We start from the raw sequence: 27,174 nt of genomic DNA on the forward strand, positions 1-27,174 counted from the left end.
TGAGTCATCGTCTCTTATAGGCGATCTGTGAGTCGTGTGTACAGCTGCTGTGTGTCTGGTGTGTGGGAGCAGACGCGGGGCGAGGAAGTCCGAAACCTGCAGCTGTCAGGAGCGCAGGATGGCCATGGATAAAGCCGAAAACCCGCCGCTGTAGGAGCGATCGGGCCACCCCCGAGCCGAAAAACAGGCAGGTAAAGTTTATACTTCCCCTCTGTTGCAGAGACCGAGTCGGCAGAGGGCTCACTCCGGTCCCTCCCTGTTAGAAGAAATGTGGCTAAACCCCGATGAAGTTCTGCTCAAAAATGTGCTGAAACTCTGGGTGACCGAGAGGAGCAACGACTTCTTCCTGCTGCAGAGGAGGAGAGGCCACGGCGAGTCCAACAGCAGGATCACAGGTAAACAATAAAACAGTCAGCTACTGGAGCAACAACACCAAACAAAGGGGAGGCCATGCTGCCAGCACAGGCACACACACAGGGAGAGGGACAGGTAAAAGCACGGGTGTGTGGCAGATAAAACAGGTACAAGCATGGACAAAGAATGGCAACAGGCGGGGTCACAGGTAAACAACTGGGTGTCCAAAGAAGGGGTGTGTTCAGGACGGTTCTCTACAAAGAAAGATCAGTGTACACGTAGATCTGTTAAATCAAAGTTCAGCACATGCCTGGATTATAGCAGCCACGAGCAATCAGAAATGCCCCCGAGCCGCATACCTGTAACTCACACCTGCTCAAACTCTGCATCCTCTGAAGGGGACGTTAAACTACACCCACGAAACGTGCGGTTAACTCATGTTTACCACCAGACCACAAACGCATCCATTTAAAACAGAGCACTTGTGTTACATTCGGACAAAGACAAATGCCTCACAAGACTCTCACAAATCGCACGAACTGCGATCTGTGAGAGTCTTGTGCACGAACTTGTGAATCAGACTTAACCTGTCAAACAGTGAAAGGACAGAAAAGAAACTGGGGCAAACAAACAAACTGATTCTGATGTATGATTCTTTCTTACGTGATTTATTTTTTTTATCCGAGCATTTGCTAAATGTCTTTGCTATAAAACATAAAACACACGTTTGTTTCAGTGTTTGTCAGTATTGTACAGATCACAGTTGGATAACCCATTTCCTGCTATTCCTGGCGCAGTATTCTTTGAATTCTTGTGGTGACAATAACCATAAACATCACAAGAGCATTGTTGGCTGTTTTTAAAATTTCTTTTTTTATTGGACTTGTGTTCTAACCTGTTATGAAAAATTCCCCAAACAAAAGCCAGCTGAATTTGAACTCTGACCTATCACTGTAATTTCCTGTAGGAAACAGGCTTTGTTATGCTGTAGGGTCCTATTGTGTTAGCTGTTACAGAGGTGGCATCGTGCTGCTGTGACACTGCTGTCCTTTCTATTCTTTAGTGATTTTTCTATAAATTTCTGACCCCACACTTGTTGCAGCGGCTGCAGCTTGGCCTGTTTTCTGCCTCCTCCGTCTGGTTTCCTCTGTGTGTGTATTGCGTCTGTGTAACAGGCTTTGCAGGCGCACTGGACGCTTTTTTTTTTTTTACATTAGTTGATGTTAATTACATTAAAGCGAGCATGTGCCTCATCCACTGTCTCCTTTTTACGATCTGTCTTCTTGCTTGTGGAGCTCTTCTCATAAAACGGAATAAGTGGGACTTCCTGGCTGGAGTTTACTTTGTGTTTGTTCCTGCTGTTCCCATAGAGAGAAGACAGAGGGTCAAAGGGTCAAGTCCTGCTCTCACGTCGTTTACCATTAACTAATTCAGGAACTGTAGAAAAAAAGCCACGCGGCAGAGTCTGTTTAGTGGCTCAGATTGGATTTGCTTCATGTTTCCACCTATTAATTAAATAGAAAGGCGAGTTGTGCATGTGGTCTCAGAACTCAGCTGTACAAACGCACTCTTCTGCTCTTATCACCGGTGACTACACTCTTCCAGCTGGATTTCTGAGAAGGGCTGGGTAACATCTGCAGCTGATCAGCCCGTTCACATGTTTCTATTTCAAACTAATGCCTCTCTCGTGTTGTTTTTAGTGTTTCCTCATCCGATCAGCGAGCCTCAGTTCACCACTCCAGCCTGAGCACAAGAAAATGATGTCCCGTTTATTAATTTTGATGCATTCAAGAGCAGACAGAGATCACGGCGTCGTGGATGTGAAAGCAGACGTCTGTTTTGCTTTGCTGCGAGCCTCCTAAAGGTCGCCTGCAGTCATCATGTCTCCACAGCAGTATTCCCCTACAATGTGACCGTTAGCAGAGAGAGGCAATGATTCACCGTGGCTCCGTTTTATTTTCTGGAAGCTTCACCAGTGTAAACCCCGTCTGGGTTTGTGGTGACAGATGGATAGTTTTGTGTTGCCAGGCTGCCGGATTTGCAGCTTCAAGTTTGAAGCTAAGATGTGGTTTACATTTGGCTGATCGTCAGAGCTGTCTGCTGGAAAAGACTTATCTTTATATTTCTACCCCCTCATCTGCTGAGCGTTTCACCAATATGGGCTCTAAAGGGCTCATGAGCTGATGTGCGGCCTGAATTTGATTATTATTAATCAATTAACATAAAAACAACATCGTTTCTGAATGTTTCTCATGTCCATTGAAATACTTTGTGGATTTATGACTCTCTTTGGCACAGTCATGCGGCCTCATGGCAGGTTTTACAGGCTGACAAGCCTGAAGTTGTTGAACTATACTGAACCTCTTATAAGCAAGCATGCGAGTTCCTTTTCTGTTCATGCAGATTTGTTTTTGTGTCTGCGTGTGTGTACCAAACCAGAGAAGACACTGCTAAACACAGAGATAGAGATCTGGTTGCCCTCATCTTTTTCAGTCATAGCTTTGAAAAGCAGGGCTGTGCTCAGCTCGGGTGGGCTGATCTCACTGATAATGGCGTCTTTGAAAGATAAAAATTCTTTAATAGATTAAAGCAAAGCTGGGTTGTAAAACGTGAAAGTACCTTAAGGGGAAAAGTCCCAAACTTTGTCTTCTAATAAACCTTTTAAAAGTATTAGAGAAAAGTTAGACTAAGGGGCTTTGGGGTACTATGAGCCAGACATATTGGATTTGATGGCTGTGTTGACCTATTACAAATGAAATGCATCCATTTGGTCCTAGTTGCTGAAAGTGTCATTTTTAATGTCGACTGTCCTTAGTTGACTATGGTTAAGTGCGCCTGCAGGCCTGCAGAGAGGATGTGGCTACACAGCTCTGTGCGTATCTTATCACGATCAATACTTTGCATTAGTCCCTGTATCCAGAGGTTTTGTGCGATTTCCATACGTGTTATTTTGGTTATAGTATTCTAAATGGGTTTGATAGCCATCAGTGTGGGTTGTTGAAAATGTGAAACCTTAAGGAACCTATTTTTTTTATTATGTTTCAAACTCTTATGATGGGTGTGGTACTGCTCCTGAAGCAATTCAAACTTATAACCCAGTTTTTCATACAAACCAGGTTCTGTGAGTCTTTATTTTTATTGCATTGTCATTATCTATTTTCAAATTGAAGAATGTGTGTAGCTACTCTCTAAGACCTCTGGAGTTCTCTTAGGTCATTTGCTATGTTTATAATGGCGATTAAGCTATCACTTTCTTATTTATCATAATGATTTTATTGTTTTCTACTCTTTCAAAGTTTGATGGACTTCTTGATTTCAAGTCAGAATATTGTCTGCCTCAGTGTGTGCTTTTTGCACAGAGGAAATACAGAATAAAAGTGGCACCAAGAGTGTAGTTATTTGGAGAGCATGATGCAGATTAGCTATGGTTCAGGAAGATGAAAACCTGATGACAGTAGCCCTATTGAGACCCGATGAAAGCTTCAGGCAGGACGTGGAACCATGTGTGCCTGGTCTGTTTCTATTTGCCTGACGACTGCAATGCACGGAGTCATTCAAATTTATGAGGGTTCGGGGCTCAATTTTAGCTTCAAGAACATCTGTGGAGTTGATTGCAACTGTGGAGATGCAGATTTCCTGCCGGATTTTGGTATTAAAACTGAACTGAGCAACTGTTTCAGTCGTCTGCTGAAGAGATGGGTGGATATTACATGCCTGATTACATTCGAAGTCCCTCTGTTTTTAAATGAGACTCATCAAAACCGTAATAAGGTTGGCTTCGACCTCTCTGCTGTGCTGGATGTGTCTTAAGTGGTAGTTTTTGCTGCTCTATTTGTCTCTTTATTGTGATTATGCCTTTGAGGGAAGCTAATCTGCATGCTGCCTGAAAAGTTTCCATTGGAACCAACTACGGTTTCCTCATCATCTGAGCCATATTTTATAATAGGCAAACACGTGTAGTGCTTCTCATAGACAGCAGACATGATAGGCTTTATGATAACTCATCTAAAGCATACTAGCGGAATTAAAATCAACAAAATATTGGAGTTAAAAGCAGTACCAGAATTTAAAAATATGCAGTGCATGCAGTAATGTGCAAATGTTTTAAACCGTCCCTCATTTCTTCATATTTTTCTAGAAAAATGAGAAATGGGTGGAGTGATCATTGAAACACATGGGAACACAGTATATAAGGTAAAAACAGAGTTTGTACACATGCAACTCTTCGATAGACTTTCTTGAATTTTCTTTAAGTAGTCTTCAAAGCTCTTCTTTAGACGTTGGCTGCCTTTTGTTCAGTTCTCTGCTTCAATAATGTTGAGGTCCAGACTGTGGGGAGGCCCATTGTGTGTTTTTCTGCACACTGCACTGTCAGTGTGTTCGGGATCATCGTCATGCTGATAATGAAGCTCTTGGCAGTCAGTTTTTTTCCAGATTGATGCTTTCAAACTTTAAGTTGGTTCTTTGCCAAGTTGTTTGTCACGTGTATACACAACATTTGTTCATCCTTTGTGTTAAATGCCCTTTTTGCATTTGAATGATTAATCCATAAGGTCAGCATTAAACGGATTAAGAAACAAGCAAAAAAAAACCCAAAACAAAACAACTTCCCTCCTGAAAAGGGTCAGGCAGAATGACTGGACTGAAAATAAGTTAAAAGCAGCAAATATCCAAAGAAAAACTTTAAAAGACCTTTAGAAAGCTTTGAGAACTATTGCTCAAGAAGAACATTTTTAAGAAAGAGGGGTGGCTCAAGACTTCTACACCATGCTGTACAAGCAGAGCAAGTGCAGGCACATTACTAAAAGGCTGTGCAAACATATAGGTCATTTGATGGCTTTTGAAAGACTCCATGGGAAAAGGCATTAATTGCTCTGGTGCTAATACTGAACTGACAGAAGTTGGCCAAAAAAGATGAAAATGCTACATTTTCATCATTAATATTACCAATGTTAATGATTATCAAGAAATAAAAAAATAAAACCCTTTGTAATTCTAAAATAAAACAAAAATATAAATTAAAGGAAAGTGGATGGAGTGAAATCATGCGATGGAAAACCGTCAGTTAGGCTTATTGTGTATCCTGAAATTGGACACTGAAAAGTCCCTGCCATATGCAGTGAGTGTAATCTGAGATAAAGACCAGAGATGTATAAAACTCACCAGTCTTGTCCTCTTGGTGTTGGAAACAGCCTCTCTGGATGTTTCCAGTTTCTCCTTCTGTCATGCAGAAGTGAAATATTGGTTTATGTGATATTCAGTGATTATTTAAGCAATAGATGTGTTAGATCTTCTCAGCGTGTATGTGTCCATCACCTGCTGCTTCACTGCTGTGAGAGTTTAAAAGGCTGCAGACAGTATTTGAGCTCTTTCGCTATTTCTTATGTCCACTGATGGCTACTTTGGGGTTCATTATGGCTGCAGCAGGTTGCAGTATTTTTGCTAAATAATTCAGAGATAAGAACAAAATATTAACACTCACCAGGAAATGACTTTTCACACGGCAGAATTCCCACTGATTACTGATTGTCTGTGCTTTGCCATCTCTGCAGGGCTCCTGGTGGGGGCGCTTGACAATGTTCTGGACTCCACTGCCAGGGTCACTCCCTTTCGCATCCTCCTCCAAGTTCCCGGCTCCCAGGTCAGCTGGATCATTGCCAGTGGTGAGCTGAACCCTTATGCCTTTTTTTTGTTTTGTTTTCATCTGTGTGCCTGTTGTGATCTGCAGCCTTGGGAGATTCCTGCATACTCTGTTGCCTTACCTTGACTCATTTGACCGGCCGGAGATGTTAAATTCTCTCATTCTTTGCTTTCATCAGGAGCTGCCATAGAAGAGGTGAACAAGCACTGGGACTGGCTGCTCCACAACCTGCTTCACTCTCTGTCTGTGTTTGAGAACAAGGAGGATGTTGCCAGCTTCGTCAAAGGAAAAGTCAAGGTCTGTAAATTGCCGGCATAGTCATAAAAACTCAGAGAGGATGAGTTTTAGATTGAAAGATGTGATTTTCTCAAAGATTTTTAAACGATGTGGTTGTGAGCCCATTTAAAAGTAGGCTGAAGTAATGACTCCAGCTTTTGTCTTCTGCAGGGCCTTATCGCCGAAGAGGTTCAGGGACGCCAGGCGGCCCAGGAGGATGACCCGGGGAAGTTCAGGGAGGCGCTCCGGAAGTTTGAGGTTCACTTTGGCCTCCCCTCGTCAGAGAAACTGGTGACGTACTACTCCTGCTGCTGCTGGAAGGGCCGGGTGCCTCGGCAGGGCTTTCTCTACCTCAGCATCAACCACATGGCCTTCTACTCCTTCCTGCTGGGGAAGGAAGGTCTGTACTCCAAAGTGAGAGCTCTCATTTTCGATCTAAAAGACTGCACTTGTTCATCAAATTGGTAATAACGGTACTCAGACTTTGGCATTTGGAGAAACTCACATTCTCTTTTAACAGTATTAGAAAAGCTTGCTGTGTAAACTATAGTGAGTGCGAGGTGGCTCTAAGCTCATACACTCAGTGGGATTTTATTCTCTTCTTCCTTCCCCCTTCAGTCAAGTTTGTGATTCCCTGGGCAGAGGTAACACGGTTGGAGCGGGTCTCCACCGCTTTAATGCCGGAGGCAATTCGGGTCACCACACGGCAGCGGCAAAGGGAGTTCTCCATGTTCTTGAACCTGGACGAGGCATTCGGAGTCATAGGTCAGCTGGCTGACATTGCCCTGAGGCGGCTGCTGGACAGCAAAGGCCTAGAGCTGGACCGAGTGCTGCAGCAGCCCGCACGCATCACCAAAAGGTCAGTGCCGGTTCAGGTGTGTGCTAACAATACAAACAGACAGTGAGTTTCTTAATGTGAGATTAAGCAACATTAGGAATAAAACAAAGTTATCCACAGAAAGAAGTTCAAACCTTTGCTCACTTCACTCTAATCCTCCCAAAAAGTTAGCAAAGAACTCATGTTGAATACCTGTGGTAAACACTGTTGCTGTACTGCTTTTTTAGTCAGGTCCTTGTAGATCGGGGTGGGCAACTCCAGGCCTCAAGGGCCGCTGTCCTGTAGGTTTTAGATCTCACCCTGGGTCAACACACCTGAATTACACGATTAGTTCGTTACCAAGCCTCTGGAGAACTTCAGGACATGTTGAAGAGGTCATTTAACCATTTGAATCAGCTGTGTTGGATCAAGGACACATCTAAAATCTGCATGATACCAGCCCTCGAGGCCTGGAATTGCCCACCCCTGTTGTAGATCCTTTCAGGCACGAGTCATTCAAATATTGCAATTATGCTTCTCTCATAAGCCTTTGGTGAGTCAGCCTGAAACTCACTACTTCCCTTTTTACACACAGCAGTATTACTATGTAGATTCCTGCCTGTGCTAACCCACTGAGTCAGGAACTCGGTTACTCGCTTCACTCACAGTCTCACTGCTTTGCTAGTCCAGCATGAAGGCTGCTGAGCTCAAAGCATCACAGAGCCCACGCAGATCTGCTCAGTATGATGGAGCAAGCGGAAAATTTAAGCTTACACAGCCTCCCTGACACACCTGCTCGGGATGCTGCAGTATTAACAGTATTACTGAAGAATAAGAAATAAGTAGGTTTTATTGGGTAAAAATAATGGAATTAAAAAGAAAAGTCTGCTTAGGCGTTAGGTTTCATTGTGTTCTCAGCCTCACAGAGCTGCCGTTTCACAGCACAAGTTCAGTATCACAGGAACAGTGTGACACAGCTCCACTCCTGTAGCACTGCTGGTGCAGCGGTTTTTGTGGTGGGTGTGTGCATGTGTGTGTTTGTGTGCGTGCATGGCAGGGGGCAGCTTTCCAAAGCAACAACAAACATGGCGACAGAAGTTGTGCCGTGTTCTTTTGTGTATCTGTGTTGTTGTGTTTTTTTGTAATGCAGGCATACACTTTGTTTATTTTTCTAAAAAAAGAAAGAAAGAAACAAAACCCAAACAAACCTCAAAACCATTACAGGAAGTCAGGTTCAAAGCTTTATCTAAAAAAAAAAAAGTGATGTGGTGTGTTATCCCGACTGGATAACACACCACATCACAGTAGTTGCTTTATATGTGTGTGTCCATGCATGTGTTTGAAGAAGAAGAGGAGGAAGGAATAGAGCTTGAAAGTACAGAGGGTCCAGAACGGGCAGGATGATGAATAGCAAAAGAGGAACTGAACGTGTGGTGATGAGACTGAAATCACAAGTGGCAGATGAAGGCAGCCAAATTCACAAAGAGAAAAAGAAATGGGACTTCCCATGGACGTTAGTATTAACATACTTCTTTGCTGGGATCCTCTCTTCCTCATTCATAGCCCACTCATAAAAACATCTGCAGTAATTCAGTTTCTATTCTATTTGGACTCTTTCTATATATATTATGAGAGGTCACATAAATCTGCACGCCAGTCGCTGTGCTGTGTTTCACATTTGAATGGTAAAAATGGTAAATGGCCTGTCTTTATATAGCGCTTTACTAGTCCCTAAGGACTCCAAAGCGCTTTACATATCCAGTCATCCACCCATTCACACACTGGTGATGGCAGCCACATTGTCGCCACAGCCACCCTGGGGCGCACTGACAGAGGCGAGGCTGCCGGACACTGGCGCCACCGGGCCCTCTGACCACCACCAGTAGGCAACGGGTGAAGTGTCTTGCCCAAGGACACAACGGCCGAGACTGTCCAAGCCGGGGCTCGAACCAGCAACCTTCCGATTACAAGACGAACTCCCAACTCTTGAGCCACGATCGCCCCTAATGCACATGACTAATGCACATGTCTCAGGATGTGAGAAGTAAGCCTCTAAACATCCAAATAACAGGGCAGAATGTTAAAAATGATGCTCGCGCTTTAAACAAATGTAGTGTAAAGTGAAAGGATTGTGTTATAGCATATATACAGACAACGAACAGTTATTGTCTGTTGCATTTTAGTCGTGCTGAGGGGTCTTCTTTTTCAGATGGGAAATAAAAACATTTGGGTCAAAATAGAGGACAAAGAGCTGTGTTTAAAATTGAATTGATCTCCTCAGGGCACAACCAGCCTGTCTCTTGGCAGTTTAGAGGTTGGAGGCAGAAACTCACTTCAAATCTGTTTTGCATCTTCAAGAAGAAAGCCTACGTTTCTGCGAAAGGAGTTAAAAAGCAAAAATAGATTTCTTGCTTTTGCGAAAGGGTGACCAGACATCCCTGAAATACAACGCAAGCGCTCTCACCGCAGCTCTGAGGTCGGTTTGTTTTACCGACCAGATGGAGGTGCTTGTCACTGAAGCGTGGAAGTGTAAGACGACTCTCCTACAGACACATGTTCGATAGACCTGCTTCACACCAACATCTTTAACGTGGAAGAGCACAGTCGAATTTGAATTTCGGATTTTCTTTAATCCACACAGGGTCAAAAGTACACAGACAGCCTCTAACATACGTGGCGCTGAAGGTTCTACAATGTCTTTTAACTTCACAAGGCTGAAGCCTATTAATTTCTCATTGGTGAAGTCACTATTGACAAGTTATTCAAGCTTGACCGAAACTTGCAGCTGCCCACATGGACAAGCCAAATGAATTCTGGGGAAAGTTTTGTGGTCAAATGAGACAAAGATTGAGCTATTTGGCCACAGAAAATGTGTTTGTGCCACCACATGTGGAGCATGGTGGTGGTAGCATCATTCACTGGGGCTGTTGTTGCTACCCGTGGTCCTTGTGCACAAGGTGGATAGAATAATGCAGAAGGAGGACTTCCTCCCAATTATTTAACTTCAACAGCTAGACGGTTGAAACTTGGACACAGTTTAGTGTTGAAGTATGACAGTGATACCTAGCATGCATCAAAACTGGTTTTTGAACTGACGCAGTGGGCTAACGTTAATTTCGATGCTTCAGGAATGGGTTTCCTGGCCTGTCCAGTCATTACACTCTGCAAAAAGAACAGTTCAAAGAAATCATTAAAATTACAACCACATTCATGATGAGTATATTTAAAATTCTGGCCTCAACTGTTCTGTTATATTTATTTACAGAGCCTTAAGTGATGTGATTTGTCATGTCTGTCATTGGTAAATGCAGCTTAAATAGAAAACATGAAGAGCATTTGCACTGGGAAAGGATAAACGGTGAGGAAACAAGGGCGCTTCTCTTGTCTTGGAAAATTATAGGGTGGGATTGAAAGCTCTGCAATAAACTCTGCCGAGCAGCACTGCACTTAAGTGTTCTATTCTTGCACTGCAGTCGATTATCACGCACATAGCAAGGCCGTGCTACAGCTCCTCTTTGTCTTCGTTTAATGTGACGTTGACACAGTCGTGCATCATTGAGCGCAGCGCGTTTGTTCAGTGTTGAGCGTCACTGTTGCTGTTGCCGTTCACTGGCACAGCTTCTGTACTCCATTTCAAACAGCTGATACGGTTTTGGTATTTTGGAAGCTGTTAATATACAAGTTTAAGGGCTTTAAGGACCAGAGCTTTATTCTGTAGAGATTTATCTGTTTGCCAGAAATGTGAAGATTTGATTTCCCAGCCAGACTAAGAACTGTTTATATGTCCCTGTGTGTAGTTTTAGTGAAAGTGAATGAGACGTAAATATTTTTTGTCCTTTTGGACCCGTTTCCTCACTGACTGAAGTTTTTGTAATGTCATTTGCTTTTGCTTTCACTCCCCCACCTGTCTCAAACTGCCTCATTGTCTGACTCTTTCTCTAACGATCTCCCCCTCCCAGGATCCTAGAGGAGCAGGCTATTAGGGAATATGTTCTGGCTCTGTTTCGACTCCCACGGAGTGAAAACCTCTATGAGGTGGCCTCCTGTTCAGTTTGGACACCACACGCCCGCTGCCACACAGCCGGGACTCTCTACACCACCGACAGTTATCTGTGTTTCTCCAGCCGAGAGGAAGGCAACCTCATCCTGCTCATACCCCTCTCAGAGGTACAGTACTTGCCATTTAGCACATTATTAGAGCTATTACATACTTCCCTCCCTGACATTTATAACTGTGGCCTGCAGATGGCTCTCATAAAGTACAAAAGTTCAAGTTAAATCTTTAAGTGTCTCATAAAACAATAAACATAATGGACAGCAATCCAGGTTAAAATGCATTGTAAATGCAGCCATGTGGCTAATTAAAAGACTGCAGGTGTCTACAGGAGGTGACAGAAGGCCCAAAAACCTTTGGTCCCATGTCATGTGACAGTTAGTCGTGACTACCTGAACATAAATGCACTTGTTAATGAAAAGTCTGGCTTCATCTTTGCTGTCCCTATAAGACAGCTTTCACAGGGAGTCTTTGTTTATTCTGTCTGCCGTGGTTAACCGGTAACACGTGGACTGATTTCATGTGGTTGATCACGTGGCGCCCTGCAGAAGGAAATGAAAACACACTGTATACACTTTGTTAGCTCTGTCAGGAATGTAAAGGAAGTGGCTTTAGTAGCACTTGTCTCTTTGACACAAATTAACAGCCAGATTGCAAACTGTAAAAAAAACATGAAGGTGAAAAAGACAAACTTTAAGCATTTTGGGGGAATTCAGTCTTTTAGATCCTAGTTTGTAATAAAGTCTTTGCAGTTCATTGTGAAAGGAAGAGAGTATCAATTCAATTCAATTCAATTTTATTTATATAGCGCCAAATCACAACAAAAGTCGCCTCAAGGCGCTTCATAGATACAGAGAAAAACCCAACAATCATATGACCCCCTATGAGCAAGCACTTTGGCGACAGTGGGAAGGAAAAACTCCCTTTTAACAGGAAGAAACCTCCGGCAGAACCAGGCTCAGGGAGGGGCGGGGCCATCTGCTGCGACCGGTTGGGATGAGAATTAGCCGGTGGTTCAATCTGTTCAGTCATTCATACTTTCTAATCCTGTGTTTTCTATTGAAGCATTGTCTTTCACAAACCTAACCTACCCCTCTGCTCCTCCTGATTCTGCATACTTCGTACGTGGCTGCAGTGTTGTTAGTAATTTCAGCCTCTTGGATTCCCACTTTTGAAGATGTTTCTCTTCTTTCGATTCCAGCTTGAGCAGCAGGAGCCAGTCTGCATTCCTGCTCTGTTTTTGCACAAAGAACAACTGTGTGTGTGTTATGATGCGTTACCACTTCTTTTGGCCATTTTTGTCACCAGGTTTTGTCCATAGAGAAAGCAGACAGCACCAGCGCGCTGCCCAACCCTGTCATAGTGAGTATTCGGACTAAAAAGGCCTTCCAGCTGATTGAGCTGAACGACAGAGACGAGCTGGTTGAGAACATGAACTCCAGACTTCGAGCGCTGCAGTGGAAACGGTCCATGTTCCGCAGCAGGAAAGAGGGCAAGAGGAGTGTGGTGAGTGGGATGTTTAATTGGGTGGGACCTGCCATTTATACGGATAATGGAAAATGAAACAATGCAACAACACAACAGAAAGAACTAGTCAGTAATGTTCAGTACACTGGGTTGTTACCAAAATCATAAAGACAAACGGTTGCTAGAAGCACTTTATGATGTTCTCTCTAATCAAAGTTAAAATGCCATATGTGGAACTGGAAACATTTCCTGTATGACGGCTAAGGGAAGTACTGCAAGCACTGTTCAGCTCTAATTTCAAAGGGATCCAGTCAGAGAAATATTGTTTGTAATTACTGACGTTTCTTTTGTTCCTCACATTTTCCACAGAGCTCCCCAACACCTTACTACACCTTCTATTATGACACTGGGTACTCTGATGAAGAAGAGATAGAGGAGCATGTCCTGCGCAACACTGTCAACAGTGAAGCTCTCATGACGGCCTTCCACCAAAATCAACCAGGAACCAACGGCAACAAGGTGGGAGGAGTCTGAGACACTGTTCATCTAAACCTGTAACTTGATATATAAATAACCAATCGAATGAATTCAGAGTCACTTCAGATCTGATTTAAAAGGCTCGTCTCTCCCTAAGAGTTAGAAAAGAACAATATCCATCAGCTGAATGTAGTAAGTCAGGATCAGGAAATGTGTGTATTTGTGTCAGAGCACGAATCAGGTGAAGGAGCGGCTGTGGGAGGATCATTTCTCTGAGTTCGGACGTGGCGTCCACATGTTTCGCACAGAGAAGATCCAAAAGCTTGTGGCCATGGGGATACCAGAGTCACTGCGAGGGGAGCTGTGGATGATATTTTCAGGTATATAAATATATATGTGTATACAGTTGTGGTAATAAGTTTACATAGCCTGGAAGAAGTTATGCTTTTTTGTTTGTTTTGTCCATTTTTCAGAAATAATGATAATACAAAAACGTTACTTTCACTCACGGTCAGTAGTTGGGTTAAATCATTTATGCACAGCTCTGTTTTCCCTTTTTAAATCATAAAGACAACAGAAACAAGACCCTGATCAAAAGTTTACATACCCTGGAAGTTTTGGCTTGATAGCATAGGACCACGCAGATAGCATCAATATCACTGAGCTACTGTAAAGAGAACAGGAAGTAGAGGCATTTTGCATTTTGTATGGACAGCTTTATCATCTGAGAAAATAAAGTACCTCATCCATAACTACCACAAAAGACTTCAAACTGTCATCAATGTTAGAGGAGGGAAAACACTATAAGAACTGTTTCAAATATCTTAATAACAGACCGCTGCACACGGTCTGTGCTGCACAAGTGAAGCATCGTGTTGGTTCAAGGAGGCCATGCACTCTTCTGATACCCATCAACACGTCAAATTAGCAGAAGTTAATTAGGCTGTTTTAGCCTGCATGCAATTGTGGCACATCTGCAAAACTGGAACATATTTCCTACATGCTATGTGAAAATTGGGGTGTGTATACATATACATACCCCAATGTTTCAATTTTTGTATTGAAAATTATGCAGTTTAATGTGTCATTGTACTCTGAAATAAAAGAAATCATGGGATTAATTTATTGACCAAAATGTAATCTAAACTTTTGACTCATCAAAGTCGCCACCTTTGGCAGATATAACTGCTGTGGTGTTCTTTCTACAACAGGAATATTGTTCAGAAAGTTCCTCTCATATCTGTCGCAGATGTTCTCATTGATGTGCGGCACTTGTAGGTTGCTTTGCTTCCCCTCTTGTGTCCAGTTCATCCCAAACCAGCTCGATGGGGTTTAAGTGCTGTCTGCTCCATGTTTTCAAGCTTATCATCTTGTACTTTTTACCAGAGGTAATTCTGGCCTAGCTTGGACTCATGTTTTGGGTCATTATCTTGCTTTCGGATGAACCCCTGCCCAACTAGGCTCATACCAGAGGGTATTGCATGGCGCTGCAGAACGCTGTGGTTAATTATGAGCGATACACTGATGTATCTGCTGAGTAAAAACACAGATGTGGTAGGCCAGCACACACAAAACAAGAAGACACACTTTGAGATTAAATCTAAGTCTCACTGTGGTCCTGGCCCCAGCAGGCAATGAATCACTGTAAGGGTCCCCACAAGTATGGAATTACAGGTGTGTGTGTGTCTGTGTTTAAACCCAACCTGGGCTTCACATCCTCTTCTCTGCATCTGTTGTTCCTCAGGCAATGGCACTCTTTCAGTCAGTCAGATTTTATTTTGGTGTGTGGTCTGTTCCTCTGCTCATTCTCACTTCCTTTTATCCAAACATAGTTCCTGTGTGCCGCAAAGAATAACTAAAAATGAAACCAATCGAAGGTAAAAGGCACAGGTGTGCAGAATAATTTTAACCTGGGATTTTTCTTATAGCATATATATATATATCGTTGGGGAACAAAACTGGGTAGCAGGTCATTCTCCGTTCTCTAATTCCTGTGTGGTTTGTGCAGATGCATCCTCTGACCTAGGGTCCCATGAGGGCTACTACGCCAGCTTGGTGCAGAAATCAATGGGCCATAACAACCTGGCCACAGAGGAGATCGAACGGGACCTGCACCGCTCACTGCCAGACCATCCCGCTTTCCAAAACCCAACGGGCATTGCTGCACTCAGGCGCGTCCTCACTGCGTATGCTCACCGCAACCCAAAGATCGGATACTGTCAGGTAAGCAGCAGTATTAGTCATTTTTGTAATGGTGGTACTTATAGTGTAATACTAGAACCACTCATGTGATTCAAGTGTTCATCCTGACTTTAAGATGCATGTGTGAATTTTGCTTTCTCTCTCACTAGTCTATGAACATCCTGGCATCGGTGCTGCTGCTGTATGCTAAAGAGGAAGATGCCTTCTGGCTGCTGGTGGCCGTGTGTGAAAGAATGCTGCCCGACTACTTCAATCGCAGGGTCATAGGTAAAGAGCCCAGAAGCTTTATTTGCTTGCAGCCACGCTTTTAAAAAAAGCACATAAGTGGTTACTGTGTTGCTGCTGTTACTGTGGTGCATGTACCGTTTCTGAGACAGGCTTTCAGAATAGGCATTATTTCCTGTGTTTGCAAAGTGTTTATTTTTGCCCTGCGTGTTGCATTTGTAGCAATTTCCTTTTCCTTTTAATGTCCACATGTTTGTGGGCGTCACTTATTTTTGAAAGAACAGTGATTGTGGTCTGAGACTCTGTAGAAGCATAGATTCACAACATTACTTAAAAAAAAAAATTAAAGTAAACCATTGATATATTTATTCTGGCAACAACCTGCCTCTAGTTAAAACACGGAAACCACATTAACATTACTTATCTTTACAGAACACAGCAGCTATTTAGCAAAGAGAAGTAAAGCCTTACTATAAAAATCTTTTGTGGAACTGCAGAATAGCACAGACTGAATAGCATGTTTATGCTGCCATCTAGTGGTCAGAATGATGAAAAAGCCATATATTAAGGAAAAATGGGCATCAAACAGGTCAGACTTATGAGAATCATAACACGTCTTGAATATATTTAACTTGGAGAAAAATTTGGACAGGCTTACATCCAAGGCCGTTCTTTGCCCCAACACTGTCTGACTCCACCGCCCTCTCCTGCAGGCGCTCAGGTGGACCAGTCTGTGTTCGAGGAGCTCATCAGGGAGCGTCTGCCAGAGCTGGCTGAACAGATTCCAGACCTTTCCACCCTCTCCTCTGTGTCCCTGTCTTGGTTCCTCACCCTGTTCCTGAGCGTCCTGCCGTTCCACAGCGCCGTCTGCGTGGTCGACTGCTTCTTCTTCCACGGAATCAAAGCCATCTTCCAGCTTGGTCTGGCTGTGCTGGAGGCCAATGCTGCGGAGCTTTCGTCCAGCACAGATGACGGGCAGGCGCTTATGATTCTCACAGGGTAGGTTTGCAGCTTGCTGGTAAAGCAAAACTCAAAGCATTGTGCCACTGATTGACATGAATGCTTTGTGCTTTTGTCTGCATTGTATGGTTTATAATTGTATGTGCACGGGTGGAATTTAACACCTCGTTGGCTTTCCTATGATTCCCAGTTTTCTGGACCAGGTTGGAAATGTAGAGTGCCCCGGTTTTCCGTCCTCCTCGCCTGCTGCAGAGGAAACTAGCTGCAGTGTCGCTAAGAGGCACACAAACATCACTGACCTCATCAATGACTCCTATATCGTAAGAGATGCACATTTTTTGCCTGATATTTGCCTTAAATAATTAGTTTGTGCACATTGTGCACCAGCTCCTTTACTTGTTTTCTTTCGCTTCCTTTTGTTAGATAAGTGAGCTTTTCACCTCTGGCTTATTCAACTACATTTTCGCCCTTCTTCATAATCCTCATTTAGTCATCACAGTTCATGAGATATCTTTCATGCTGTGCTCTCTGACCTCAGAAATTCGGAGACCTGACAGTGCGGCAGATTGAGCAGCTCCGCTGTCGGCACAGAATCCAGGTGCTCCAGGCACACGAAGACACCACCAAAGAAAATGCGGTGAGAAGACTGACACAGAATCTCAAACATCTTTAAAGCTGCTCAAAAGAAGCTTGAAGGACACAACAGTATTACACATACCCAGCTCTCAGCTGTTTACAATGCTCCCTTTTTTTTATGCGCCTTTACAGTTGAGACTGGTGTCGCCAGATGTTTCCATCCCTGCAGAGAACTTGGCCGACATCTACGATCTCTTCAAGGTTATTTTCCTTCCTTGCTGGCAGACTAATTGATGTGCGAAAGAGACCTTAAATCATTTTGTTTTCCTCTGTCCTCCTCCTCCCTGCAGACGGAGCACTTCATCACTCTGTACTGGGGGGACAGCAGCGCGGCGGCGGCGGCAGAGGCAGCAGCGTGGCACTACTGTGACTCGAATCGCTCCTTTATAGAACGGCAGTATCGGCTGGACCGACCTCAGTTTAAAAGCCTGTACGGGCTGCTGGTGCCGTGGCCCGATGTCTCCAACCAGCACACCGACACGCTGGCCAACCGCACCTTCACCCTCCTGGACCAGGACTGCGACAACCTGGTCACCTTTAGAGACTTTGCCAGCTGGCTGGGTAGGTAGAGGGAGGACAGGCGGGGAAATGGAAAATGCATAAAGCTGAAATAAAAAGAAGTTTCACTTTGCTCTGTCTCCTCATGTTTTTTCTGTTTTTTTTTCCAGACACGCTGTACTTTGGGGAGCTGAATGAGAAAATAAGGCTGCTTTACTGCCTTCACATCCCTCCAGGTTATTCATTATGTGAATACGATGACGAGTTATTGAGCTCTACTCTCATGTCGGCGATTTATTGATTCCTTTTGCGTTTGTTCGCATCTGCAGCTCTGACAGAAACTGAAGATGACCCCTCGGTTATGAAGAGCCCCCTGCTGTCCACAAACAGACCTCTCTATGTTAATCTGCCCCCTCGTCAGTGCAAACACGCTCCCTCGTCACGTTATTGCACTTATCAGGGGGATTTACTTGTGAGGCTGAAGAACTCTCTCTCTTGTTGTTTTAGGTGATGACAGTGAAGTGACAGATTACCAGGATCAGCTGAAGCAGATGCTCCAGGATCTGGCCACAGAGAAGGAGAAAGATGTGGAGAAGCCTCTGCCTCTCATGAACCAGGTATAGGAGTCGCATGCTCTCACCTTTCTTGTGTAAATTCAGAGTTTTGTTGTTTTTTTGTTTTTTTTTAGATGTATGAAAAAAGTCAGATTTCTGACAAAAAGTCAAGACAAAAATATGTATTCTGCGTTAAATAATCAGACAAACATGCAGAAGTTTGTTGATTAACTCTCTTTGTTCCTTCTTGTGCAGTCGGAGTTCATCCAGTTCTGTAAAACGCTCTACAGCATGTTCCACCCGGAGGAGAATGAGCTCTTCCAGGCTATCGCCACAGTCACCAGTCTCGTGCTGCAGATCGGCGAGGTCGGCCATCGCGGTAAAATCGCCGGATCAGAGGCCAACAGCCAGGAGGGCTCGACGGCGGCGGGCGGGGTCGACGCCCGCAGAGGCAGCAGGAGTTCGGCGACAGCGGACGAGTGGACGGTGAGCTACGCTCAGATCCTGGCCTCACTGCTCACGGAGCAGGCGCTGGTGAACTTCTTCGAGAAGCCTCTGGATTTGTCGGCCAAGATCACACAAGCCAAGGAGAGTCAGTATCAACAGCGGGCGGGTTTGCTCACTCTGCAGCGAGCGAGCAGCTGACTCGAACGTGAAGAGCAGGCTGCGAGCTGCAGCAGTGTCGTGTGATGCTGAAGAGCCTTAATGTAACCTGTGATATTTGTCGTGCTGATAACACGACTGCTGGGTTTCTTTCTAAGCCCTCAAACTGCTCTGACCTCTGACTGAGGACAGAAAGATGTTTTCTGTGAACATTTTTGAGAAGAAAAATGTTCCGGCCAATTCCAGTGGTTGACTCACTGGATCCGGGCATACGATTTTTCATTTAGTCCATTCTGGGCCATGGGAAACTTTACTTATTACCTTCTTGTGTCACCAAAAGGATGCCTGCAGCTCAGCTGTGTTTCAGTCCAATGATTTGTCACCACTTTGTTGTGTTTTAAAGTGTTTACTGGCTGTGAAGATAACGCTCTACGCTTCGTCTCACTCACTTTCTCATCAGAAATCTGCCTTATTTAAGTTTTACCTGTAAACCTTGCGATCAATGATTCAGCATTAAGGACAAATCTAGCATATGTACGGATAGTGTTTTTTTTTAATGACTAATTTTATTACTTCTATTTCGTTAACATTAAATGTTTTCGAACACACGCTCTCTGATTAAAGATATTTTTGAAAGCTTTTTCAGAATACTGGAAAAATAAATCAGCGTTTAATGAAAGCAGGAAAAAAGATGACACATTTTAAATAAAAATGTTGGAGGAAAATCACTTCTGTTTTCACTTCTTATTAAGCAAAATTAGACTGGCAGCAGCAGGATTCACATCATTGTTCAGCCTCAGACTTTTATTTATTTTTTTAAAATGTTTTCAGTGTTGGGAGATTATTGGTTCACTGCCGTGCTTTGCCTTTCACCCAATAGTGCTGGATTTTTTATAACTACAAAAATGTTTATCAGCCCATAAAAATAAATCCAAGTTTTCTTTGATCTTTACTCATTTTTCTCAGCTCCTCAGTCCTCCTGCCTGTGACCAGGACTCGAGTCGTTTTTACCCTCGATGTATGAAAGACGCGTGACACAGCTGGAACATACAAACCAAGAAGCTATTGCTTTGTATTCATACATCTTGAGTTTTTAATATGATCAACAGACTGATGATCAAGCTTTCAGCTCCAAGGTGAAGTGTGTAGGATTTAAAAAACACAAACAAACTGTGAAATGAAATGAGCTCTGCTATTAACACATCCTCATCTGAGATAATAAACCACAGCTGTAATAGGCAATAAGGAAACAATGGACATGATGAAGCTGTAACCACACAAATATTTAATCTAAAATTCCTGCTCCAAAGCAAACACGTCTCATTTAGTCATTTCCCCGTTTCCTCCCCCGTCTTTTCGGCCTGCCACCTCCTCAGAGGGGAGGGATTAATGCAAGGGGAGGAAGTGAGGAAAAGAATGAAGGATGTAAGAACCGATAATTGAGAAGGGCTCGTGTCTAGACTGTTTTGTATTTGGCTCGGGGAACTTCTACCGTTCGACTGGTGCAGTGAAAAGAGTTTTTAGCAGTGATCTAATGAAAGAGTCTGAAATGAAGAGGAGGAGGCAGAGTGGTGCAGGAACTTGGTGTGCTTTATTAGCTACTGATTGAAGGTAGAGGACGTGCTTTAGCCAGGACCTAAATAATCGGGAGAAACAAAACACACATTTTACTAGTGGCCAGCCTTCGTTATAAAGGAGGGAAAACTGAGGCTTGGCGCAGAGAGCTTCTCATGATTTCATCATGGAGGAGGTAGATGGTGACTTACTCCTTTCTAACGTTCATATTTTCTCTACATGGACTCTCCGTTAAAAGGGTTACATGAAACTTTTCGAGCCCGTTGTGTTTCAGAGAAAATACGTTGGACAAAAAAATGATAAATAACGTAAATGAAATGTTTGAAATGTACAAAATCAAAGGGCCAGTTTGTGTGTTAGCCTCGCTTTTCCAGGACAGGAACAGAATAGTTAAAACAATCTAACACGTTGTCATTCGTAGTAGGCACATTATGTATAATCAGATCTATTTATATGGGTCATGGCATGAAGCTAATATCACATCCACAGGGAGCGGGGGCAGCAGCATATTAATGATGACAGACTCCACGAGAATCACAATACAAGTAAAATACAAGTACAGACACTACAAGCTACACATTGCACTAAGCCACAGCTGTGATCACAGGAAGACCGATGAGTTTGCCCTGTGGATGCATCGCGCCCACTACGGAGGGACCGTGGGCGGGCTCTGTCTTTAGATTGCTTCAACGTAGTTGGCTGGCAGCATGCCGGTCTTGCCGGTACGCTGAACAGTACCGTACATCCAGCCTTCGTCGATGGACTGCACGTTGACGATGACGTCGCCGTCCTTGAAGGACACCTCGTCACTGTCGGCTGCGGTGTAGTCATACATGGCACGCACGGTTTTCTGAAGGAAAGAGATGGACACACTTGACAAACAAGCAGAAATTTTAAATTCAGCTTCTTTTCTTCAGGCCATAAAATAATGTAACTGATGTACTAAAATAATGATAATCCCACTGAACGTTTCAAACCTGCTTTACCTGACCACACCAAGCATCACCTGTAGCATCACTCCCCACAGGAGAAAAGTTAAACCATGTAAAGCGAATGGAGTGTATGTACAATATAAATATATGTTACTAACCCCGGTAGTAGAGGGGTGTGAGGGAATGGAAGAGACTGTGGTCTGCTGGGTGGCCACTGAAGATGACCTCTGCTGCAGCTCCACGGTCTTCACAGTAGCATGCTGGTAGCCTGAAGATGTTAAAATAACAAACAGATTAAGTAGAGGGGAAATTATTCTTCACTCTCAAGTGTATTTGTTGCTGTTTAGTCTGATGAGGGTTACCAATAGAGGAGGTCATGAAGCCATTGCTGTAGAGGGACATGTGGTGGTCAGCATCCTGGGACACCTCAGACTTCTCATCAGCCACGCCGCTCAAAGCGCTGGTGGAGCGGGAGTGCTCCTTGCTGCGACGCTGAGCTTGTACTGTCAGAACAGCATTAAGACATTATTTCAAATGCGTATTATTTATTTAACTATCAGTGACACACCTGCTTCACACACGAGAAGCAATACATAATCCTTTGCCAGTCACTTAGCTTCCCTGACATTTAATGATAACTTTGAATAAATCCATCGGGAGCATAACTAAAGCTTTGGCTCTCTGAATCGATCCTCTAGAATTTCAATCACCTGACATCATGTGCAGACTCCTGGACTGGATGTTGTCCTCAGCGGGGTCGTAGTCAAACACAGAGCCGGGGTTTGTGCGCCACACACGCAGATCTGAGGAGATGAATAGATCAGCCGATAACAGTCCGTATTACAGTTTTGCTTCAGGTATGTCTCTCCAGAATGTAATTTTGAGGTATTTTGTCTTTCAGTTTTATTTATTTTTTGCTAACAAGCTAACAACTCCTAAAGCTTAGTGCTTGCTGTTGTCGTTACCAGTGATGGTCTCCTGGTCGTGCTCTATGGCACGTCTCCTCTCCATCTCCACCACGCGCCTCTGGATGCCACGGTAGCTGATGTCGCTGAAGTCCTGCGTGTTCTTCTTCACACGCTCTGTCACAATATCAGTGGTGGTGGGAGTGAAGCTGCCCTTGCTCTTCTCAAAGTCCTCGTGGTATCTCACCTGAAGTGCACAAATACAGTAAGTGAAGCTGCAGGGCGGATGGACCCATTTTGCACGAGCCAACCAAACTGGCATCGATGCCAGCCTCCACTTTAACTACTTAAAATACTAAAATGTGTTGTCTGTCTTTTTTCTCTATACCAAACCCATTATTTCTCCATTATTGAATCAATTCTAATTTTAGTTTGTCTTTGTGTAGCAACATTGTTTAAGACTGGCGACCAGATTCTTGTTTTGAATCATTTTGAGATGATGAGGTGTCAAAGAGTACTGAAGCCTTACTCTTCAAGTAGTCAAGTAACAACGAAAGCACTTTTCCACTTAGAACAGAAATTAATCAAACAAGCACAAAAACTTACCCCAGAAATGATACGCTGAGTCTCCCTGACGCGCCTCATCTCAGGTGTGTCCAGAACAAAGGCGGCTTTGCCCTGGACCTGCTTGCGGAAGCTGTCAGAGTACAGAACCTAGAAATGACAGATCAAAAGTAGTAAGGATCTAAAATATTTCACACTCCCAAACCATCATTCAATAGCTGTTAGCATCCACAGCACAAGAGGTGTGGTCAGAGAGACTTAATGCCAAGAGGACACAGGCAGCTGCTGGGATGAGCTATGGCACTACTGGGATGAATTAGCAGGGAGACTTTTATTAAGTGGGCGAATTATTAAAAGGAAATAAAGTTATTTTCCAATCTTCAGTGGGAGACCGAAAGGAATAAGATCAAGTGGTAAAACAGCAGGAGAGATTAGCAGTGATGATGTGCACAGGCACACCACAGCTGGAGGTATTAAACATATTTAAAAAAAAAGAGAGAGAGTGCAGTCAGGTGAATTAATACGATTAACAAGAGCCAGGGGGACACATCAGAGTTAGAGAAGGGTTAAAAAGAGGTAGGAGTAGAACATTTCTTCAGCAGAACATGTTCTACAGGTTCTGAAAGGTACCGAGCTAATGTTTTCTTGGTTCCTTTTCACCCGCTCCATCTCTGGAGTAAACACCACAGGCGTTCCCTTGGCTGAACTGTCTTTATACAACACCTACAGGGCAGAAGCACAGCACCCCGAGGGGCCAATCAGAAACTCAAACATACAGACCACGCACACCTATAGGACTGCTTTCATTGACAAGGAGGAGTTTTCTGGAAATATCTGAGATTGATTAAACTCAGAGAGGTCATTTCTTTAGTTGGTGGCATTTTTTTGGTATATTATTTTGGTATATTTAAGCAGCGTCTGAGAAATTGGTCCTATAGAGTGATCCATCCTGGTAGCTCCTGCTGAGCAGCCAGGATCTCTGCTGTACGTGGAGACAAACATCCCTAATGCTTTAGCAGGAGATTTAGCTGTGAAGTGGAAATTAAGAGCAGCACACAGCAGCTTAATGTGAAGAAAGATGAGCTGCAGGTTAGAAGATAGTAGACTCACAGACCAAAAAGGAAGATTTTATTCAGTTTAGGGGACTGATGATTGAGGATTAAAATAATAAAGAGAAAAAGGCAAGGGTGTAAATTAGATGGATGGGCAGTCTGGGCCCTGGATGGAGCTTGATGAGATGAGCAAGAGATGATGAGGAAGGGGGAAGTGTATGATAGGCATTATTATAGGACTCTACTGTTCACAGTTAGGAGCAAACGTGGTACGGTTCCACTACCGAGCTGATGTGCTTCTGGGTTTCTTTGACTCGCTTCACTTCAGGGAGATCCGGTATAGCTGTTCCTCGACCCAGAGAGTCCTTGTATTTTATCTAACCAAATAAAATTTGGGGATTCGTGCAGAGAAAGTACAAAAAAAAGTAAGTAACAGATCAATAACAGAAAAACACGCAGACAAAAAGCCACAAGCGGCACCAAAAATCACAGCAGAGACAGAACATGAAATTAAACACACATCGTTCCCTAAAAAATAAAGAAGCAGGTTTATGTTAGACACACACAACAACTACTGGGAAGATCTACTGGAGGCTAAGGAGAATTGTTATGGCACTGTTTGAGGTGGAGGGATGAACGGATGCAAATCGGAGACTAGGGGTTCACTGCAGTGGAGTACCGTGCTAATATTTTGCTGATTGCGTTTAACTCTCTCCATTTCTGGCGTCTCTGATATTGATGTGCCTCCTCCCACGCCTTCTTTGTATTGATGCTTTGAATAAAACAGCACAAAAAAGTCAATTATTGTTGTAACACACTCAAAAGATGATTAGTTTTCAATTTAGGAGGGAAGGAAGGAATTTCAAAAAATTAAAAAAGACAGAAAAATTCCAAAGCGGAGTAATAAGGAAAAGGGAGGGTATTTTTGTCTCGTAAAAGGAAATGACGTATGGAACATGGTTAGGATGTAGGAGGGGAAAACCAGCGCTAAATACAGGAAAGGTAAAGTTTTCTAGATAAGTAAGATGAGATCAGAGGGCGTTTGGGGGGAGTTATTATAAGGAAGTCATATTAGGGTCACTGCAGTCTTTTTCCTCTACCAGGCTGATATTCTTCTGGGTTTCTCGGACCCGCTTCACCTCAGGCAGATCTGGTATGGCTGTGCCTTGACCCACAGAGTCCTTGTACTGTATCTGCCCATTGCACAAGTTACACAGGTGCAAAATCAGACGGTGACAAACAAAAGCACAGTTTGTACTGTAGACACATACACAGGCAGCTATTCATAAAAACAACATGAACACCTGAAATGAGAGGATACTGATTTCCAGACATATTTATGTATATTTAAAGGGACTAATGTAAAAATATGCAGGTTGTTTTCAGCGTGAGTGATGTTTAGTTTAGTTTATTACTTCAGGGTTCACATGAAATTAACAATGAGTTATTACGCAAGCTCTAAAAGTCCCCTGTGGATGATAAACTGTGAATTATTTTACAGTGGAAACAAGAAAAGTCCTCTAATGAGTTATAAAAATGAAATATTAGCACGAGGACAGATATCTGTAAAAAGAAAGTTGAATGTAAAATCATTATTTGAAGAGATTAGATGTGATGGCAGGTCTGGTTTTATTCTTTGATGCTAGAGGAGGAGGAAATATGGAGGGAGGAGTGGCTGAGGAGTAATGAGGTAGGGCAGGGTCACTCTGTTGAGTACCGTGCTGACGTTGCGCTGGTTGCGTTTAACCCTCTCCATCTCAGGGGTCTCGGGCAAAGCTGTTCCTCCTCCCAAATCCTCTTTGTACTTAATCTTACACGGACGAGGAATCAAAGCATAAACGAGTGGTTAGCCTCACCGAGCGCTAATTTACTTATCTTGCACCTTTGGGAGCACACGTCAACAAAAGCACACAGAATGAGACAAACATCTATACAAACATTTAACAAAGAACGCACACATTTCAGGTGTTGACTTCAGAACAACTGAAATGAAAAGGTTACTGATCATATCGGTTTTCAGACGCAGGTGCATGTGAGTGATGCTTAGTTTAGTTTATCACTTCAAGGTTCAGATGAAATTAATTATGAGTCTGTTAAGTCCTCACAGTCCCCTGTGGGTGATAAGATTCAAAGTATTTCACAGTGGAAACACCATCTGTTTACACTATATCACCAAAAGTATGTGGATACACAAATAATACAACCGTGTTTTGTTGAGACTGCATTTTAAAAGCATGGACATTCATGTGTTGCATTTACTGTTGTGTTTGCAGGGATTTGCTCCACATCAGCCACAAGACTCTTAATAAGTTCAAACGCTGAGCCTGCATGATGAGGTCTGGGTTCTGTCAGGGTCCAAATATAAAAGGCTTTTTTTCATGTACCCAAGTCTGTTAAGTCCTGTAAAATGAACAAATGTGAACTAACAGCCCCAAACAAAGGCACAATAAAGTCTCCACATACTTTTGGTCATCTAGTTCTTAGCATCTAGGGATTCTTTCTGGGCTCCAAAAAAAAATTAGAATGAAAAACAGGTTTCTGCAAAAAACAAAAACAGTTGAATATATAATTATTATTTGGAGAGATTAGATGTGATGGCAGGTCTGGTTTTATTCTTTGATGCTAGAGGAGGAGGAAATATGGAGGGAGGAGTGGCTGAGGAGTAATGAGGTAGGGCAGGGTCACTCTGTTGAGTACCGTGCTGACGTTGCGCTGGTTGCGTTTAACCCTCTCCATCTCAGGGGTCTCGGGCAAAGCTGTTCCTCCTCCCAAATCCTCTTTGTACTTAATCTTACACGGACGAGGAATCAAAGCATAAACGAGTGGTTAGCCTCACCGAGCGCTAATTTACTTATCTTGCACCTTTGGGAGCACACGTCAACAAAAGCACACAGAATGAGACAAACATCTATACAAACATTTAAAAAATAAAGCACACGCATTTTGCCTGATTACAACACTTTGAGCAAAGCGTTTCACACCACAACGTCTGCACTAAGAGTTTTAAGTAAAGGTTAAAGTATAGAACCAAGGGTTAAGAGTTAGTTACACAAATTAAAAACTGCTTGTTTTGCAAAGTTAAAAAAAATAAAATAATTTGCTCTAAATAAAGAAGGGCTGCATATCAAGGTTTGTTAAAAAATGTGGAACGCCAAACCCAAAAAAATTAATTCAAAGAATTATGTAAAAAATGTGATATTAGAAAAAGTTAAGAAAAAATATTACGGAGTAGATACCAAGCTGAAATTCTTTGTATTCTCTTTAACACGCAGCATTTCAGGAGTGTCCTTTACAGTAGACACTTTGCCCTTTATGTTTTTAAGGTCAGCCTGGTATTGAAGCTACAAGGAGAAAAACAAAAGTGCAGTTAAGATGTTTCACA

The 27,174-nt window shown here is 43.2% G+C and overlaps 2 protein-coding genes across 3 annotated transcripts in view; one reads left to right on the forward strand and one right to left on the reverse strand.

Moving 5' to 3' along the window:
- Window positions 1-19,492, forward strand: tbc1d8 (TBC1 domain family member 8). Of its 2 annotated transcripts, XM_082508780.1 has the most exons (20): window positions 1-395; window positions 5,907-6,017; window positions 6,174-6,292; window positions 6,443-6,671; window positions 6,890-7,130; window positions 11,048-11,255; window positions 12,451-12,648; window positions 12,979-13,128; window positions 13,316-13,466; window positions 15,095-15,309; window positions 15,438-15,555; window positions 16,227-16,512; window positions 16,664-16,793; window positions 17,012-17,110; window positions 17,242-17,310; window positions 17,400-17,670; window positions 17,778-17,843; window positions 17,937-18,023; window positions 18,115-18,224; window positions 18,417-19,492. In XM_082508780.1, the coding sequence occupies exons 1-20, from the start codon at window positions 269-271 to the stop codon at window positions 18,804-18,806; spliced, it is 3,375 nt and encodes a 1,124-aa protein (XP_082364906.1). In that variant the 5' UTR covers window positions 1-268; the 3' UTR covers window positions 18,807-19,492. The 2 variants fall into 2 exon arrangements, with proteins under 2 accessions (XP_082364906.1, XP_082364907.1); XM_082508781.1 differs by lacking the exon at window positions 17,937-18,023.
- Window positions 19,493-20,336: 844 nt separating this feature from the next.
- neb (nebulin) overlaps window positions 20,337-27,174 on the reverse strand; it is a 66,336-nt gene continuing 59,498 nt past the window's right edge. The window contains exons 129-141 of the mRNA XM_082508778.1: window positions 27,029-27,133; window positions 26,490-26,582; window positions 25,510-25,602; window positions 24,893-24,985; window positions 24,472-24,564; window positions 24,077-24,169; window positions 23,371-23,463; window positions 22,783-22,890; window positions 22,237-22,423; window positions 21,982-22,074; window positions 21,634-21,774; window positions 21,430-21,539; window positions 20,337-21,189 (exon numbers count right to left, since the gene is read on the reverse strand). Of these exons, the coding sequence (XP_082364904.1) occupies window positions 21,016-21,189; window positions 21,430-21,539; window positions 21,634-21,774; window positions 21,982-22,074; window positions 22,237-22,423; window positions 22,783-22,890; window positions 23,371-23,463; window positions 24,077-24,169; window positions 24,472-24,564; window positions 24,893-24,985; window positions 25,510-25,602; window positions 26,490-26,582; window positions 27,029-27,133 (1,476 nt within the window). The 3' untranslated portion in view covers window positions 20,337-21,015. The remainder of the gene's footprint in view (window positions 21,190-21,429; window positions 21,540-21,633; window positions 21,775-21,981; window positions 22,075-22,236; window positions 22,424-22,782; window positions 22,891-23,370; window positions 23,464-24,076; window positions 24,170-24,471; window positions 24,565-24,892; window positions 24,986-25,509; window positions 25,603-26,489; window positions 26,583-27,028; window positions 27,134-27,174) is intronic.

The sequence above is a fragment of the Aulonocara stuartgranti genome, assembly GCF_965226115.1.
Source record: "Aulonocara stuartgranti genome assembly, chromosome: 16".
NCBI classification, from domain to species: Eukaryota; Metazoa; Chordata; class Actinopteri; order Cichliformes; family Cichlidae; genus Aulonocara; species Aulonocara stuartgranti.

Bases quoted from the DNA above. Each gene is read 5' to 3' on its own strand.
- tbc1d8 (XM_082508780.1), top strand. From the start codon at position 269: ATGTGGCTAAACCCCGATGAAGTTCTGCTCAAAAATGTGCTGAAACTC. The intron at 396-5,906 runs GTAAACAATAAA...CCATCTCTGCAG, and splicing joins GTCCAACAGCAGGATCACAG to GGCTCCTGGTGGGGGCGCTT. The intron at 17,844-17,936 runs GTTATTCATTAT...TCGCATCTGCAG, and splicing joins CTGCCTTCACATCCCTCCAG to CTCTGACAGAAACTGAAGAT.